General features: G+C 43.1%; 1 protein-coding gene across 2 annotated transcripts in view; it reads right to left on the minus strand.

Annotated features, from left to right (window-relative positions):
• The window catches only part of LOC139260323 (cilia- and flagella-associated protein 46), a 681,403-nt gene that overhangs the window by 168,945 nt on the left and 492,288 nt on the right, over positions 1-20,170 (minus strand). For both annotated transcript variants that reach the window (XR_011592768.1, XM_070876797.1), the window contains exons 48-49: positions 15,961-16,079; positions 9,701-9,792 (exon numbers count right to left, since the gene is read on the minus strand). Coding sequence is in view for 1 of the 2 variants with exons in the window: in XM_070876797.1 (XP_070732898.1) it covers positions 9,701-9,792; positions 15,961-16,079 (211 nt within the window). In the remaining variant the exon portion in view is untranslated. The remainder of the gene's footprint in view (positions 1-9,700; positions 9,793-15,960; positions 16,080-20,170) is intronic.

Genomic DNA, 20,170 nt, shown 5'->3' on the forward strand with positions numbered 1-20,170 from the left:
AAATGGTTTGGGAGAAAGATCACACACAGATGCATATGAAGGCTGGAATTTTCTGTACCTGGGCGGGTCAGGTGTGAGCAGTCACATCATTTCATTCCGCTCCTGAGATTGACTTTTCCTTAATGACACCTATTAAGGCAGCCCTGTGAGTTACCTGGCCCTGTTAAATGGTCCGGGTCTGATGATGTCATCCATGATGTGTTTTCAGCTGGGATATTTAAAGGAGCCATGCTCACATTGCATTTGAAAGTTCATCTAGAACTGTGCAGGCACTGTACTGCAGGTTTGCGGTGTTGCAAAGACTTGCAAACATAACTGCACAAAGGCAGAGGGCTGCACTCGGATTCTCAGATGATTCCCTCCATATGCTTGGAGAGAGTCAGAACACATGAGGAGGACCTCTTCCCTTCGGATAGACAGAAGAGACCTCCCAGCAGACCAAACGTGCCTGGTTGGAGATTGCAGAGAAGGTGAATAGCAAGGATATTGCAGTGCTGGAAACGCTTCAATGATTTGATGAGATCAGGAAAGGTGAGTGCAAAGCCACACTTTGTCTTCCCAACTCTACTCCTGCACATCATTACTCACACCAACATACCTTGCATCTCCACCGATCCCTCTCTCTCTATCTCCATTATCACATTCCCATCTGAAACACCCCTTACAATCACCCTCATCCTAATGCAATCGTGCCACTAATACACAGGAAGGCTATTTGCATTGGCACCCCACTCCATCATAGTCACTTTCTAAAGATGTAACCCATTCATTGTTTACACTTATTCTATCTCTCAAGCTTCTCTTCTTTTCCTCCTTGCAGGAGATGAGAGGCTGCTATGAGGCTGCAGAGTGACTTGGATAGGTTAGGGGAGTGGGCAAATGCATGGCAGATGAAGTATAATGTGGATAAATGTGAGGTTGTCCACTTTGGTTGTAAAAACAGAGAGACAGACTATTATCTGAATGGTGACAGATTAGGAAAAGGGGAGGTGCAACAAGACCTGGGTGTCATGGTACATCAGTCATTGAAGGTTGGCATGCAGGTACAGCAGGCGGTTAAGAAGGCAAATGGCATGTTGGCCTTCATCGCAAGGGGATTTGAGTACAGGGGCAGGGAGGTATTACTGCAGTTGTACAGGACCTTGGTGAGGCCACACCTGGAGTATTGTGTACAGTTTTGGTCTCCTAACTTGAGGAAGGACATTCTTGCTATTGAGGGAGTGCAGCAAAGGTTTACCAGACTGATTCCCGGGATGGCGGGACTGACATATCAAGAAAGACTGGATCAACTGGGCTTGTATTCACTGGAGTTCAGAAGAATGAGAGGGGATCTCATTGAAACGTTTAAAATTCTGACGGGTTTAGACAGGTTAGATGCAGGAAGAATGTTCCCAATGTTGGGTAAGTCCAGAATCAGGGGTGATAGTCTAAGAATAAGGGATAAGCCATTTAGGAACGAGATGAGGAGAAACTTCTTCATCCAGAGAGTGGTGAACCTGTGGAATTCTCTACCACAGAAAGTTGTTGAGGCCAATTCACTAAATATATTCAAAAAGGAGTTAGATGTAGTCCTTACTACTAGGGGGGGGTCAAGGGGTATGGCGAGAAAACAGGAATGGGGTACTGAAGTTGCATGTTCAGCCATGAACTCATTGAATGGCGGTGCAGGCTCGAAGGGCCGAATGGCCTACTCCTGCACCTATTGTCTACGTTTCTATGTAATATGAGGGAGAGGGAGAGAATTGGAGGTGGCAGTACATCATTGGCCACCTTAACTGCAGGAGAGGATGTAGTCCTGGAAGTAACACGAGTCATAGAGCAGCTGGAGGTGGGAGACAGAGAGAAGGGACATCTCAGCATGCTGGTGGCAGAATTACATCTTTTACAGCCACATGGCATACAGTAGTCACTCATGGGGACTGATGTCCAGCAGATAGTGAATGTTCATCATGTGCATAACGATACCATTACCCATTCTTGACATGACATATCGAACTCATCTCTTTACTCTCCCACAGGTCCATCAAGAGTTCCCCCCGCCTCCCCATTCTCCATGTGGAAGAGGAAGATGACTGCTCAGAGGAACCTCCAGCCTCTGAGGGTGCACCATCAGCAGACGTAAGCGAACCCAGCACCAACGCAGATACGCACACCTCGCTGGATGCCACACGAGGTAGAGTAGTGTTGTCACGTGGTGTATCACAAGGAGATGGTGGAGACAGGGACAGCAGTGGAGACTCCTCGCCGGAGGGCGCAGGATGCTTCCAGCTCTGCTCAGCTGCATGCAGGCACTGAATGATGGGGAGGGGTGGGGTGGGGTGTGGGGGGGCGGTGTTGCACCCAGAAAGTGAGCAATCCTGGAGGTGCAGCAAGAAGTGCAGGAAGTTTTGACAGATTTTGCGAATGCGATGTCAGCAAATGTGCAGAGAAAGGAGTTTATCTTCAACATGAGCACCACCGTTTCACAGGTAATGTCGACTGTAGCTCTTCCATGGAAAGGATGACCACCTGCATGGAGCAGCTAATGCACCACTCACAGATGTTCTCTATGGAGAATAGATGGCTATCTATGGAGAATAGATGACTATCTATGGAGAATAGGTGACAAAGGCTCATAAACCTCCTCTCTAGGAGGGATGTCAATGTAGACTTGGGTGCTCATGACTCCACTACTGTGCAGCAATGGGCTCCCCAGCACCTTGCTAGTAGGGATGTCCATGAGAGAGGACATGGAAGTGGGGGCTCCTATCAAAGTTCTCATACTTCTCCCCCATTACATCCCCCTCAGGCAGACCCCCACAGGCCTGCTGGGATCGCGATGGCTAAGTCTGCCCCTGCACAGTCGCAGGAGGAGCAGACTTTGGTGGGGCTATCACAGGCTCCAAGACCCAGAGGATGTCCACCATAAGTGTCTACACAGTTGCAGCAGGGAAGTGAGCAGGCTGTATCTATCCCTGCTGAAGCCACAGGGGTAGCACCTCGTAGAAGCACGCATAAGAAAAATATGAAACACAAGTAGTTGCACAAAGGTAACCAATGGGGTGTTTTAATAATTGTTTGTGTAAAGTTTGTGTAAAGTTTCCGTGTAAAGTGTAAAGTGATTACACAGCTAAAAATATTTATTTTCATCACTTTCCGGTCATGGCCAAATTTGTCTGCAACATTGGAAGTGGCTTAATGAGTTGGAGTGAATGGAGAGACATAACGTTACTTCCAGCAATGGTGGTCAGTGTGAAAGGAATGGCTTGGTCATTGTAGGGATACTTTATGGTGTTGCTGTGGGGTGGTGGGAACCTGGCGCAGCATGTGGCAGCCATATCATAGAATCATGGAATGGTTACAACAGAGAAGGAGGCCATTCGGCCCATCGTGCCCATGCTAGCTCTCCACAAGAGCACTTCAGCTATTCCCACTCCCCCACCCTTTCCCCGCAGCCCGGCAATTTCTATTCCTTCAGGTACTTATTAAATTCCCTTTTGAAAGCGACAATTGACCTGTCTCCACCACCCTTTCAGGCAGTGCATTCCAGATCCTAACCACTCGCGGCATAAAAAAGATTTTCCTCATGTCATCTTTGGTTCTTTTGCCAATCACGTTAAATCTGTGCCCTCTGGTTCTCGCATACACCGTCCCTGGTCTCCCGGGCAGCAATGTGCTCGGGTGCTGGTGGGATCTGGACCGCAGGTTCCTCCTGCTCTTCCTCCTTCTCATCTTCCAGCTGATTCTCCTCCTGATCCTCCTCCTCTGAAGAAGCTGTATGCTTAGTGCCTTGCTTCTCATGCAGCTCTAATCCTTGCTAATGCCCTATGTTGTGCAGGGCGCAGCAGACCATGACGATTCTGGAGACTCTGGCTAGTGCGCACTGAAGGGCTCCTCCAGATCTGTCAAGGCATCCGAAGCACATTTTCAGCATGTCTATTGTCTGCTCTATGGAAATGTGGCTTTCATTACATCTCTCCTCGACATCAGTACTTGGCCTCTGCAAGGGTGTCATGAGCCATGTCTTCAGTGGATAGCCCTCGTTTCCATGCAGCCAGCCGGAAAGTCTGTCTGAGGAGCGAAAAGCTGAGGGATTGTGGATTGGTGCAGGATGAAAGAGTCATGGCAGCTGTCAGGGAATTTGGCACACACACGCATGATGATTTTCCTATGGTTGCAGACCAGCTGCACATTGAGGGAGTGGAAGTCCTTGCGGTTGACAAAAGACTTCTGGGTGATGATGGAATGCCCCGATGGCCACATGTGTGCAGTCTATGATGCACTGCACCCAGGGGAAGCCAGCCAGAATGGCAAAGCTGAGCACCTGCTCAATAACACTGGCTTCATCAGTGGCAAAGTTGATATAATTAGCTGATGTCAAAGAGAGCATCGGTGAGCTGTATGATGCATCTGTGTGTGGCCAACTGTGAAATGCTGCAAATGTCTGTTGCAGATCACTGGAAGCATCCTGAGACAAAGAAGTTAAGGGCACTGGTGATTTTGACAGCCACTAGTAAGGCATAGCCACCCTGTTTCTGAGGGGTGCAGGTCTTGCTCCAGCAATCTGCAAATGTCTGTGATGACCTGGCATGATACACTGAGCCTCCTTTGACACTGCTGCTCAGTCATAGAGATATGTGTTGGAGATATCACCTCCAGTGCAGTGCAGTCCTGCGCTGATGCCCTCTGTCCTGTGCAGCATCAGGTGGTTGAGAAGAAGGTTGATGGTGTTGTAGTTTGTGCTGCAGGTGTTGGGCCTCAATGTGGTCGGATTCTGAGGATCAAGATGAGACAGTATAAATGGCACCTATGCTTATGTAGTAGATGGCTGGTCAAGTAGAGATGACAGAAGCAATCTGTCAATGGCATGATAGGTTGTACCAATGAGGTGACAGTGGATCCCGACTTTTCTGAAAAGACTTGCAGCTCGAGAAATCTAACAGCAACAACATCTGCCATTACCAGGTATCAGGTGGGAGTATTATTGTGCTTTTCATGCTGTACACATGAACTGGATCAATGGCCACTGAACTTCTGCCTCAGGATCACAATGGTTGTTCCCGAGCTGCGTGATTCCCATGGTTATCCAGGGAAATTTGAAAGGTGGGGTTAAAAAGATATTTAAGTGTCTGACAAGTTCTTAATCATTATCTAAATTAGCTTGGCCATTCGGGTTGCTGCCATGATGGCAAACATGCCCGAGGGAAACGCGCTTGGGGGCAGGATGCCAGTAGGTTTCTGACCTGCTGCAGTTATTTCAAATTTCCCTCCTGATTCACCTCCAATCCCGTCACACAGACGCCAGAAAATTCCAGCCATAGTTTGTATAAACAGACATTTGAACATAATGCAGCATGTTTTGCTGTTTTGAATGGAACAGCACAGGTACTTCACTGGTATTCTCACATGAGGAGCTCTTGATCTCAGCTGTGTCTTCAGGTAGGAGGTACTGAATGGAGACTAGGCACTTCCCCATGGGGATTAAGCAAAAGATCCTGGGAGAACCACCAAAGACAGCTTTTATGTAGCAGTAGTTTGCAGCGGTGCAATGGCAGTGGCCTGAACATACAAAGCCTGCCCTCTTCTAGGCATTAAGTAGTGAAACAGACTTCCAACAAAATCAGTAAATAGTATGTTAATTACCTTGTTCATTGAAGAATGGATCACATTCGAGTTGGGAGATGACAAAAGCATAAATGATAGTTTCAGCTGCATACGGGATGGGGTAGGGTTGGAGGAGGGCAATGTTATGGAGGTGGATGTAAGTGTTTTTTATTGTGGAGAGAAAACTCATCTTAGGGTCAATAAAGACCCTGAGATTGTGAACAGTCTAGTTCAGATTTTTAAAAATGTATTAATTCAAGGGATGTGGGCATCGCTGGCAAAGCCAGCATTTATTACCCATTCCTAATTGCCCTTGAGAAGGTGGTGGGGAGCTGCCTTCTTTAACTGCTGCACGCCCTGTGGTGAAGGTATTCCCATAGTTCTGTTAGGTAGTGGGTTCCAGGATTTTGACCTGACGATGAGGGAATGCTGATGTATTTCCAAGTCAGGATGGTGTGTGATTTGGAGGTGAACTTGGAGGAGGTGGTGTTCCCAAGTGCCTGCTGTCCTTGCCCTTCTAGGCAGTAGATGTCGTAGTTTTGAGAGGTTCTGTCGAAGAAATCTTCGTGAGTTGCTGCAGTGTATCTAGTACATGGTACACACTGCGGCCATGTTATGCCGGTGATGGAGGGAGTGAATGTTTAAGTTGGTGGATGGGGTGCCAATCAAACAGGCTGTTTTGTCCTGGATGGTGTTGAGCTTCTTGAGTGTTGTTGGAGCTGCACTCATCCAGCCAAATGGAGAGTATTCCATCACACTCCTGACTTGTGCCTTGTATGCTTTGGGTAGTCAGAAGATGAGCCACTCGTCGCAAAATACGCAGCTTCTGACCTAATCTTATAGGCACGGAATTTATGTGGCTGATTCCAGTTAAGTTTCTGGTCAATGGTGACCCTCAGGATGTTGATGGTGGGGATTAGATAATGATAATACCATTGCATGTCAAGGGGAGGTGGATAGACTCTTTCTCATTGGAGATGGTCATTGCCTGGCAGTTGTGTGGCCCAAATGTTAATTGCCACTTATCAGCCCATGTTTGAATGTTGTTCAAATCTTGCTGCATGTGGGCAAGTACTGTTTCGTTATCTGAGGAATTGCGAATGGAACTGAATACTGTGCAATCATCAGCGAACATCTCCACTTCTCACGTTTTGATGGAGGGAAGGTCATTGATAAAGCAGCTGAAGATGAGTGGACCAAGGACACTGCTCTGAGGAACTCCTGCAACGATGTCCGGGGCTGTGATGATTTTCGTCCAACATCCAGAACCATCTTCCTTTGTGCTAGGTATAACTCCAGCCAGTGGAGAGTTTTCTCCCTGATTCCCATTGACTTCAATTTTACTAGAGCTCCTTGGTGCCACACTCGGTCAACAACTGCCTTGATGTCAAGGGAAGTTACTCTCACCTCACCTCTGGAATTCAGCTCTTTTGTCCATGCTTAAAATGTGGGCAGGGAAGAGGATGAGGTCAGTGATGAGAGTACATTTGTGGTGAGACCTGAAGACAATGACTTCCCAATATATAACTGGAGGAAATTACAGCTCATCCAAAACATTATCTTGGGGAAGCAGTCTGGTAGCACAGAGGCAGTGGACACCCAAGAGCATGGTGGAGTCATAAAGCTGGCTGTCATATCCTTGGGGAACTGCTGATACATGTGGGCTACAATTAGATAGGTGAGAATGAAACCAAGTGAAGCAATCCCTCGGAGGTGGTCAATGGAAAAGACGCTTTGGAGGAGGATGGTGTGATCGACTTTATCAAACTTGCTGAGTGATCGAGAAGCGATAATGCACCATGGTCACAGTCGCAGAGAATGCTGTTAGTGACTGATTAAGGCTGTTTTCATGCTGTGAGAGGAGTTGACATGTGATTGGAAGGATTCAAACAAGAAACTGTCAGAGTGATGGAAGGTGTGGAAATGTATTTTTAAAGTTGCATTACACTGTTTTTTGTACCCTTTTTACCATAAAACAAAATGGAGTCCCGATTCTGCCAGAAACTTCTGCAGCAGACAGTCTGTTTGCATAAACATGTTAACCTTGACTGAAACTGCTAATAGCTGATTAATAGCCACCAGACAACATTAAGACTGTCCTGCTGAGATAAGTACCACCCATTGTGCTCCCCTGTATTATCAATAGTCTGTCGCTATGCCAGACCTTAGAGGGGCTGGATAAAGGTTGTAAAGATGCAGCACCAATTCACCCCCTAAGAGATAATCAAATTACCAGCCATTATCTCTTGTACAGAACTCATCCATAATATGCAAGAAGCCAAGTACCCAATCAACCACTATGGAAATCATGGGCCCAAATAACTGGCCAGGAAACTGGACAATCCTAAAATAATGCAAAGCAGGTGATAGCACATTATCACAACCTAATCGAGTTATTGCTGACTGGCCCACCAAAAACACTGACAAAGGAGACATTTGAAAAAAATGTAAAGACAAGGATGTGGTAATCATTAACTGATTGGAGAACTCTTTCTGTTTTCGCTGACTGCAAAGACAGAACCAATACACAGGATGGAACCATAATTTGTTTGTTCTACTGCAAAAATTGTGAAACTGTACCATATTGAGAGTCCCCACTTAGCCTTTGACTGAGTGAGACTCTTCCTTGCTGCAAGTAAAACTTATTAAAGGAACTTCTACTGGAGTTGATTGTGTTAGAGTCATATATTGAGAGTCAAGAGTTCGACAGAGGTGACAACACCTTCATGAATCTTGGGGCTGAGGGGTCAATTCTGAGCTTATTGAAGAGAGGAGGAATCATGGCAGCATTGAAAGGGAGAGGGAAACATTCTCAAGCATAGGAAACCATTTTCAATGTCAGATAGCAGGGAGGCCAGAAAAGGAAGTTGAACGGTCAAGGGTTTAGTGGGAATGAAATCTAGCAGGTCTCATGAACAAGATGAACTTGAAGGAGGCATAGGGTCAGAAAATTGGCAAAGAAACTAGATGTTTGGAAAGGAAAGAGATAAAGGGTGAAGCAGCAGAGGCACCTGGTCATTCTCTTGTTGATAAAGAAATCCAGAAGCTCCTCACGCTTATTTTTTTTTTTTTTTAAAGAGGTGAGGGTGGAGGGGGCGGAGAGGGGGATTTCAGGGGGTACGTTGAAAATAGAGAAAACAAACCTGAATTTTTGCCCTCCAGGATAACCTTAGAGTAATGAGTGGTTTTGACAGATAGCATGTTTGGTAGAGCTTGATATGGTCAAGCCAAATCTGATAATGAATGGCTAATCCAGTTATGTGCCATGGAAACTCAAGTTTGCAACCCTTACACTTGAGGAACCAATGATGGGGCATTCCATGTCAAATGACCAGGAGTAGAGGTGGAGAAGGTTTTGCTTGGATGAGGGTAATGAAAGTGATCATACCAATAGCTGCAGAGGTATCATGATGAATGGGAAGCCAAAGGCTAGGCAGTTAGGAATTTAAGAGTGCAGTTATAAATGACTTGAGGGTAAAATAATTTTTCCACGATAGATGCAGAAAGAAATGGAGTTGAAAGAGGGTCGGGGGATGTAGATGGTGAGGAATACAAGTGGTTGCAGATGGCTTGACTGTGTTTGAAACCATGGGAGTAGAGGCACCATGGGAAATGATTAGGTCAAGGGAGTGGTTATGGAGATGGGTAGAATAATTTATATAGAGGGAGAGATTTAGGGAGGACAAAAAGACAGTGAATTTGGAAGAGAGGGGGCAAGGAGATTGAGATGGAGATTGAAATCATTGAAAATGAGGAGTCCTTCGGTCGAGAGGCTGAGGAAAGAAAGAATGGAAGATATCTCAGGTAGGAACCGGAACTGGGGCTTGGGGAGAAGTGAATAATATAGATTTTTACAGCAAGCTAATTTAAATTAGACTGTGAATTCCTTTTTTAAAAAGAAACAAATACATTGTTTTGTTGCTTTGTGTAGAAAGAAGAGCTGCCAATGATATAAGTGCAATTTCAAAATGTTTATGAAGAAACTGTATAGCAAAAACAGATGAAATTATTTAACATATAATCTGATTTATTTATTTATTATTTAGATCAATATAACCCAAGATTAATCACTTTGCAGCTTGTCACTGAAATTCTTCTCTAGTTACTTGGCACATACCTGGAGTTGACTTTCCACCCACTGTTTTTTCCTCTTTCTTTTTGGATTTGGATTTTCCTGAATCCGTGCCTGCTGCTGGAGAAGCCCGCTGACTGAAAACCATAAATAATTAAAACTAATCTTCAAAAGAAAATCCATCTGCCACACATCATAGAAATATAGTGTACCTTGATTGGCTTTGGTGTAGATGCACTAAACCATTCATTTGGCTTTCTCCTACTTAGTCACCAGTTTGTCTTAGGTTTTTGCACAGGAAAGTAATTGCTGCCAAGTCTTCTAATTTGTTCTGTGCAAGAGATATAACTAGGACTCCATGAGATTATCTGTTTAGTGGAAAAAATATTTCAGTCTGGCTTGTATGGCATCAGATAAATTGATGGAAGAATGTCTTCACTTAAATGAAACTGAGTGACCATTAAGCATTTGGAGTTTTCTGCTAGATACTCTGCTAGGATCCTGTGTCACCAACCATTGAACCTATGAATGGACTTTAAATCACCTATAAACAAAAGTGTGTCTTTATAATAATGAAAAATGGATAGACAGGATGACAGACATGCAGACAGGATGACAGACAGAAAGAAAGAAAGAAATTAATTAATTATCTACATTTCACTTTTCACAGCTTCAGGATATCCCAAATCCAAAGAAATACTTTAGTGAAGTGTAGTCACGGTTGTAATGTAGGTAAAATACTTGCAGATTGGGAAAGGGAAGCTTTGTCGAGGAACCATTAGCTTTGCAAGTTCACCCAAAATGGTCACATGAAATATCAGGCATTGGGAACTAAAGATGCCTTCTATTATCAGACCTACAATAATCTTTTGCTGGGATCTACAACCCTTTCCCCCAAAGGGAGTTTTCAGAGTCTCGAGAATTGTAAACCAGTCTGAAGACATAAAACCCTTCTGCCTTATAAATATTATTTTCTGCCTTAGCTTGCAGGTGGGAATTGTCATGGTTGACCACGAATTGCAACTCTTGACCTGTATTGAGTGCCTGGTGCATAGCTGTGTTAGTATACATCAGGCAAGGGGTTCTGATCGGACAATCGTTCAGGATATGGATATGTATGGAGATGCTGCACCCTGTGATGTGCTATGACCACAAAAGACACTTTCTGAAAACTCTCAGCACTAGAGAGAAGCTAACACTGAGAAATGTGTACTAAGTTTGCTCTTCAAATTGAATTTGAAAAACTGGTGATGGCACTACTATATGGCAAAGTGTAAGTCTGCATACTTTAGGTCTACAGGACTAAGCATTCCCTTGAGCACACTGTATGTATAATTTGTTATAATGTGACTACATTGTGTTATAGAGCTCCACTTGGTGGACTACTGTGGCAATGCAACTACTGATGTATTTATTAACAGTAAAGAGTCATGTGGAAAAGTCACATGACAGTTTCTGTTAAGAGCCATCTTGTGTAGTGTGTTTGTTAGTGATATTGTAAAGATATCACATATTGGCAATGCAGGATAGGATATTTGGATTCCTTAGCTGAAATTTTTGTTGGTGGATAATTATGCCAACTGACAGAGAGACTTTGAGAGGTTCTTTGTTTTGCAGAAGAGCTAAAAATCTAAGATAAATTTCAAGCACACTTAGCTGAACTGTCAACATTGCCAGAGACCAGATGGTCGTGCCTATGGGAATAATAGGGTGAGTTCCATTGTGACCGAGAGACTTTAGGAGCGTATGTGGAGCAGCTAGAAATGTGTTTCACTGCGAATAGTATCGTCCCCGATGATGTAAACCGGAACCGGAATGGAAACAGGCTATTTCCTTGACTGAAGCAGGCCCCGAGGTGTATGAAAACCTGAAAAATGTGCTTGTTCCTGTCAAGCCAAAGGACACGCCACTGACAGAGAGCCTAACCATGTTAGCACAACACTACAGTCCGAGCCCTTGGAAATTGCTGAAAGTTATTGTTTTGGAACACAAAATCAATTACACAAAGTGGGTACCAGTGAGTATATTGTAGCTTTAAAAAAGCTATCCATTAGCTGTCATTTTGGAAACTTTGTGGGTTGAAAAATTAAGCAATCAGAAAGAAACTGTTGACAAACCCTAACTTGACTTTTGATTTAGCTTGTCGATGGATATGGGCGACAAATACTCCTGAGATTTTCAGCCATTTCCAGTCATCAGACAACCAAGATGAATCGCCTGCAGGTTAAAAATAAAAGGCAGTTGGGCACCAAGGCCTCAGCAACTAGCCAAGGTAATGGTACGACCTCAATGTACTATCGGTGCCTAGTAGAACACATTGCTCAAAGTTGTCCATATGTGAAGATTGAGTGTTCCTTCTGCAAGAAAACTGGGCATCTTGCGAAGGCGTACCGACTGAAGAGTAAATCAAATTTCAATGCTAGAAGTAGCATTGAAGAGAAGCAACAGGATGAGGAGGTTCTGAAGATACATGTCATCAGGAGCACGAGGGTATCCAACATCGATTCATGAAGTATCGTCACTCCAAGTAGACATTGCAGGAACCAGGATACCCATGGAAATCGACACTGGTGCATCCGTGAGCGTAGTACCAGAATCGCTATATCTCAACAAGTTACGTAATTTTTGACTGGAGAAATCGAAGATAGAGCTGCGAGGCTACTCAGGAGAGCAAATCCCTGCAGTAGGACATATCACCAAACCGGTGAAATACAAGGATAAGTTTCAGAGCTTGTCTCTCATAGTAGTCGCAGGAGACAAGCCTGCCTTGATATGTAGAAATTGATTGGGATCACTGAAGCTGGATTGGAATTAGATTTTTTGTGTGGAAACGAAATTTGCATCGAAAGATGATGTCATCAAGCAGTATCCGAAGGTGTTCCACAAAAAAGGCAGTCCGATCCAAGACTTCAAGGCGAGTGTCAAAGTGCAGAAGAACGCAAGACCAGTTTACTACAAACCATGTTCTGTACCACATGCACTCAAGGAGAATGTTGAGCAAGAACTCAAAAGACTAGAAACTGAGAACACTATCTCAAAGGTAGAAGAAGTGTTCTATTTTTCATACATTGGTGAACTGTCAGTCACAGCTGAAGAGATTGGTGGAGCAAACAAACGTCACCAAGTTATGTCAAAGGTGTATGATTACATAGCAAATTGGGCTTGTATTCACTGGAGTTCAGAAGAGTGAGAGGGGACCTCATAGAAACGTTTAAAATTCTGACGGGTTTGGACAGGTTGGATGCAGGAAGAATGTTCCCAATGTTGGGGAAGTCCAGAACCAGGGGTCACAGTCTAAGGATAAGGGGTAAGCCATTTAGGACCGAGATGAGGAGAAACTTCTTCACTCAGAGAGTGGTGAACCTGTGGAATTCTCTACCACAGAAAGTAGTTGAGGCCAATTCACTAAATATATTCAAAAGGGAGTTAGATGAAGTCCTTACTACTCGGGGGATCAAGGGGTATGGCGAGAAAGCAGGAAGGGGGTACTGAAGTTTCATGTTCAGCCATGAACTCATTGAATGGCGGTGCAGGCTAGAAGGGCTGAATGGCCTGCTCCTGCACCTATTTTCTATGTTTCTATGTTTCTAAATGGCTGGCCAAACCAGGTATCAGAGAAAGATATCCATCCATACTTTGTTCGTAGGAATGAATTATCAGTGAATAAAATTTGTATCATATGGGGTGCAAGAGTGGTAATCCCAAATAAATTCAGGTACAAATTGTTAGGAGATCTTCATGACAAGCTCCTGGGAATGTGCTTGACCAAGAGTTTTGCACGCAGTTACTTATGGTAGGCAGGTTTAGATCAGGAGATACAGTACATCGTTAGTCAGTGTACAACATGTCAATCGGTGAGCAACTAACCATCAATATTATTACAGCCATGGAAGTGACCTCCCAGTGTTTGGCAAAGGTCACATGTAGATTTTGCTGAGCTAGAAATTGTTCACAGTGATAGATAGTCATTCGAAGTGGGAAGAGGTGTTTCCGATGCGGAAAATAACAAGTAAAACACTAGACAAGTTGCGAAGATTGTTTTCTTCATATGGTCTTCATATGGTCTCCCAGAAGAAACTGTGTCTGATAATGGGTCGCAATTTTGTTCAGAAGAATTTGCACAGTTCATGAGCAGAAACGGTGTGAAATATACCAAAGTTCCATCGTACCACCCTCCTTCAAATGGTGCAGCAGAGCGCACAGTACAAATTGTAAAATGTGCCCTCATCAAGCAAATGTTGGATCCAAATCCAAGGAAACTGCAGTTGCTGTTGCGCCACAAACTAGCAAATTTTCTGATTACCCCTCGGAATATTCCTCATACAATTACTGGTAGAACACCAGTAGAGTTGTTTCTCAAATGACAGCCACAAACCAGGTTCTCATTATTAAAGCCAAACTTGGCACAATCAAGACTGAGAGTCATGATAGAGGTAGAGTAAGAGAGGGAAGTATGCAATAGAAAGGTTAGATTTGTTCATCTTGATCATATATTACCTTGTGGAAGGAGTTAAAAGTTGGAATGATTCGATTATTTCTGATGAGTCAGATAGTCTTGTTACAAGTAGAGTACCAGTAGCAAATCCTTCAACAGATGCACTAGAAACAAGTCCAAGATAATATCAGAATGTAAGTCTGAATCCGAGTCAGACAGACAAACAGTCTAAAGTTATAGAGAGTCCAAATATAGATCAAGGGTTTCCCTTGGAGAAAAACTATCCTCAGGCTCAGCCTAGAATAAGTCTAAGTCCTAAAACAAGATTAGAAAATTCTGTTCAACAAAGAAGGTATCCTCTTCGAAACTGAAAACCAGTAGTTAAGTTTGATTTGTAAATATGGAAAAAATAAGTTCATATCTTTTGTTGTGTTTAACCATGCAAGTTATCCATAATGATTATTTTGTTATGATTACATCTTCAATAAGGAGGGGGCAGTCTTATATAGCTCCACCCAGTGGACTACTTTGGTAATGCAACTACTGATGAATTAACAATAAAGGGTCATGTGGCAAAGTTACATGATGACAGTTTCTGTTAAGAGCCATCTTGTGTAGTGTGTGTGTTTGTTAGTCATGTCGTAAAGATATCACACCTTGAAATTCCCCTTGTTAAGGAATCCATTTAAGACTCTTTGATTTAATATATAGCACAGACCGAACCTTTTACCTGGAGTAGAAATCTTCTCTTTTGATCAGGATAAATTCTTTATTTTACACAGATAATTTTTCTACACAATAACTGACTGACAATCAGTATAGCGGGTCTAAAAGTCCATGGCCCAGCAGGTGTGTGGCAGAAGTGCTGGAAATTAGGCCACGGCCTAGATATGCTGGGTCTCAATTTGCCTGTTATTTTCCATTTGGCCCTGTTTGCGGTGGAGCCTCCAACCACTTCAAATAAGACCACTAATGACAGAAGTGGCATGGCTGGGGGAAGGAACTCCCAGCCTGGGAGTTTTCTTGTCCCCAGCCTGGGAATCCACTGGTGAAAACAGGTGCATTGGCCTTCAGCCGGCATATATAAAACCGATCTGGTGGTACAGGTCAGGATGGTGGACTAGACCCTCAACGATTTAAAAAATATTTAATCAAGTATTTATAAAAGCTCTATGGACATGTTTCTGGGAAGGGTGGTGGGGGTGCAGCCAAGAACGGCTGCCAAAAATGCATTTTGTTGCCTTCCCACTGCTGGATGCCTAAGATAAGCTCCTAGTGGCATTGATACCTGCCCAGATTGTTAATATTAAGAAACCTACTCCTCAACATGCATACTCCAGCCAGAGGTTTCCAGCAAGTGCATCCCAGTATGTACACCAAAACGTTGCCCTCACAGATTTCTGGGCTAGGGCCTCTCAGATGGCTGTATTTGCTCACCCACTCACAAAAATTCAGAGATGCACCAAAAAATAATTTTGTTCTTGATAACACATGTATGTGGCAAGTGTGGAAACCCATTGCGATGGTTAAGCATCTCCATATCAAACTACCGAAAAATCCACATACGTTTCTGTTTCCCTGATATGGAGTCAGTTCAGTTACAATTTTCTGGTGTTTTATATAAAGTGTGAACTCTGGACTATAGTAGATACTCTTAAAACTTTTAATACGCAACAATTCCTTGCTTTTTTTTCACATTTCACATTTTACTAGTGGGGTTCATGATAACCATGAACCCTTTGCTTGTGTACCATGGCCTTAGGCAAGAAGCAGTATCATACCACATAATCAGGGCAGCAGTGAACTTCAGATTTATTTTACTGTCTGTTACAGCTAAAAGGCATAACTTCTATACATTGTGAGTACTTACGGAACAAATACAAAGTCCAACTGTGACAAAACAGGATTCAGGTAATCTTCCATGGATTGGATAATACTTGAGAAGTCTGCATGAAGATTGCATTCATTTCCTGTAGTAGTTTTTGTTTTCTTTTAATTTGAATAGAAAAGAGTAAATTAAAACAATGATATCTTAAACATTTGCTAATCTCCCATGTAATGCAATGTAACACACAATGCATTAATCTCAGGGCCTCTGATTTACAGTGACAAATTCTATTTTTTATTGCATGATATTCTGGGATTTTTACTGCTTTTTGTGTGCTTGTGTTAGTGATGTCTTAAAGATATCACATGTTTCTTAAAGTGCAGGGTGCAATAGATGGCACCACATAGCACTGTGAACTCCCTCCATTTCCTTAATAGAAAGGGGTACCACTCACAAAATGACCAAATTGTGTGTGACTACATGCAAATAATCCTCTACAGCAATGCCAGATGAGCTAGAAAATGCATTTATCCAGAGAAATTCTACTGTCCCTGAGCTCTTCAAGAAAGGTATTCAAATTAATGAATGGTTAGTGGCTGATAGCCTTGACGAAGAGTTCATTGAGTGTGTTCAGGATGGTTTCTTAGAATACATTGTGGAACCAACCAGGGAGCAGACTATTTTAAATCTGGTAATGTGTATGAGACTGGATTAATTAATGATTTCATAGTAAAGGATCCTCTTGGGAAGAGTGATCAAAGCATGGTAGAATTTCAAATTCAATTTGAGGGTGAGAAAGCTAGGTCTCAAACTAGTGCCCTGAACTTAAATAAAGGCAATTACAAAGGTATGAAAGCAGACTTGGCTGAAGTGGGCTGGGAAAATTGATTAAAGGGTAAGACGGTAGATGAACAGTGCCAAACATTTAAGGAGATATTTCATAACTCTCAGCAAAGATATATTCCAGTAAGCAAGAAAGACTCTAAGAGAAGGATGAACCATCCATGGCTAACTAAGGAAGTAAAGGATGGTATTAAATTGAAAACAAAGGCATACAATGTTGCGAAGAATAGTGGAAGGATTGGGACATTTTTTAGACACCAGCAAAGGCTGACTAAAAAACAATAAAGGGAGAGAAGATAGTTTATGAGAGTAAACTAGCAGGAAATATAAAAACAGCAGTAAGAGCTTCTACAGGTACATAAAAAGGGAGAGTAGCTAAAGTAAACATTGGTCCCTTAGAGGATGAGACTGGGGAATTAATAATGTGAAACAGGGAAATGGCAGAGACTCTGGACAAATATTTTGTATCGGTCTTCATGGTAGAAGACACTATAAGCATCACAATAATTGATAATCAAGAGGCTATTGGGAAGGAGAACTTAAAATAATTACTATCACTAGAGAAAAAATACTAGGCAAACTAATGGGACTAAAGGTGGACAAGTCACCTGGCTTGTATCCTAGGGTCTTAAAAGAAGTGGCTGCAGAGATAGTGGATGCATTGGTTGTAATCTACCAAAATTCCCTGGATTCTGGAGAGGTCCCAGCAGATTGGAAAACCACAAATGTAACACCCCTATTTAAGGAAAGAGGGAGACAGAAAGCACAAAACTATAGACCGGTTAGCCTAACATCTGTCATTGGGAAAATGCTGGAGTCCATTATTAACGAAGTAAGAGCAGAACATTTAGAAAATCATAATACAGTCAAGCAGAGTCAGCATGGTTTTATGAAAGGGAAATCATGTTTGACAAATTTGCTGGAGTTCTTTGAAGATGTAATGAGCATAGTGGATAAAGGGGAACCAGCAGATGTCGTGTACTTGGATTTCCAGAAGGCATTCGATAAGGTGCTTAAAAGGTTACTGAACAAGAGCTCACTGGGTAATATATTAGCATGGATAGAAGATTGGCTAACTATTAGAAAATAGAGAATCGGGATAAATGGGTCATTTTCAGGTTGGCAAACTGTAACTAGTGGGGTGTCACAGGGATCATCAGTGCTGGGGCCTCAACTATTTACAATCTATATTAATGACTTGGATGAAGGTAGCGAGTGTAAGGTAGCCAAATTTGCTGATGATACAAAGATAGGTGGGGAAGCAAGTTGTGAGGAGGATGCAAAGAATCTGCAGAAGGACATAGACAGGCTAAGTGAGCCAAACATTCAGCAGATGGAGAATAATGTGAGGTTATCCACATTGGTAGGAAAAATAAAAAAGCAAATTATTATTTAAATGGGCAGAGATTACAAAATGCTGTGGTACAGAGGGATCTAGGGGTGCTTGTACATTAAACACAAAAAGTTAGCTTGCAGATACAGCAAGTTATTAGGAAGGCAAATGGAATGTTGGCATTTATTGCAAGGGGGATGGAGTAAAAAGTAGGAAAGTTCTGCTACAACAGTACAGGGTGTCTCACTCACTCATTTTCTTTAGTCACTCACGGAAAAGAGTGACTAAAGTAAATGTTGGTCCCTTAGAAGATGAGAAGGGGGATTTAATAATGGGAAATGGCTGAGACCTTAAACAATTATTTTGCTTCGGTCTTCACAGTGGAAGACACAAAATTGCTGGTCACGGGAATGTGGGAAGGGAGGACCTTGAGACAATCACTATCACTAGGGGGGGGGAGTGCTGGACAGGCTAATGGATCCCAAGGTAGACAAGTCCCCTGGTCCTGATGAAATGCATCCCAGAGTATTAAAAGAGATGGTGGAAGTTATAGCAGATGCATTTGTTATAATCTACCAACATTCTCTGGACTCTGGGGAGGTACCATCGGATTGAAAAGCAGCTAATGTAACGCCTCTGTTTAAAAAAGGGGGCAGACAAAAGGCAGGTAATTATAGGCTGGTTAGTTTAACATCTGTAGTGGGGAAAATGCTTGAAGCTATCATTAAGGAAGAAATAGCGGGACATCTAGATAAGAATCGTGCAATCAAGCAGACGCAACATGGATTCATGAAGGGGAAATCATGTTTAACTAATTTATTGGAATTCTTTGAGGATATAACGAGCATGGTGGATAGAGGTGTACCGATGGATTTGGTGTATTTAGATTTCCAAAAGGCATTCGATAAGGTGACACACAAAAGGTTACTGCAGAAGATAAAGGTACGCGGAGTCAGAGGAAATGTAATAGCATGGATAGAGAATTGGCTGGCTAACAGAAAGCAGAGAGTCGGGATAAATGGGTCCTTGTCGGGTTGGAAATCAGTGGTTAGTGGTGTGCCACAGGGATCAGTGCTGGGACCACAACTGTTTACAATATACATAGATGACCTGGAAAAAGGGACAGAGTGTAGTGTAACAAAATTTGCAGATGACACAAAGATTAGTGGGAAAGCGGGTTGTGTAGAGGACACAGAGAGGCTGCAAAGAGATTTAGATAGGTTAAGCGAATGGGCTAAGGTTTGGCAGATGGAATACAATGTCGGAAAATGTGAGATCATCCACCTTGGCAAAAAAAAACAGTAAAAGGGAATATTATTTGAATGGGGAGAAATTACAACATGCTGCGGTGCAGAGGGACCTGGGGGTCCTTGTGCATGAATCCCAAAAAGTTAGTTTGGGGGTGCAGCAGGTAATCAGGAAGGTGAATGGAATGTTGGCCTTCATTGCAAGAGGGATGGAGTACAAAAGCAGGGAGGACCTGCTGCAACTGTACAGGCTATTGGTGAGGTCGCACCTGGAGTACTGCGTGCAGTTTTGGTCACCTTACTTAAGGAAGGATATACTAGCTTTGGAAGGGGTACAGAGACGATTCACTCGGCTGATTCCGGAGATGGAGGGGGTTACCTTATGATGAGCGATTGAGTAGACTGGGTCTTTACTCGTTGGAGTTCAGAAGGATGAGGGGTGATCTTCTAGAAACATTTGAAATAATGAAAGGGATAGACAAGATAGAGGCAGAGAGGTTGTTTCCACTGGTCGGCGAGACTAGAACTAGGGGGCACAGCCTCAAAATACGGGGGAGCCAATTTAAAACCGAGTTGAGAAGGAATTTCTTCTCCCAGAGGGTTGTGAATCTGTGGAATTCTCTGCCCAGGGAAGCAGTTAAGGCTAGCTCATTGAATGTATTCAAATTTTAGATAGATTTTTAATCAATAAGGGAATTATGGGGAGCGGGCGGGTAAGTGGAGCTGAGTCCACGGCCAGATCAGCCATGATCTTGTTGAGTGGCGGAGTAGGCTCGAGGGGCTAGATGGCCTACTCCTGTTCCTAATTCTTATGTTCTTATGTGAGACC

Source organism: Pristiophorus japonicus, chromosome 3 (assembly GCF_044704955.1).
Source record: "Pristiophorus japonicus isolate sPriJap1 chromosome 3, sPriJap1.hap1, whole genome shotgun sequence".
Taxonomy (NCBI): Eukaryota; Metazoa; Chordata; class Chondrichthyes; family Pristiophoridae; genus Pristiophorus; species Pristiophorus japonicus.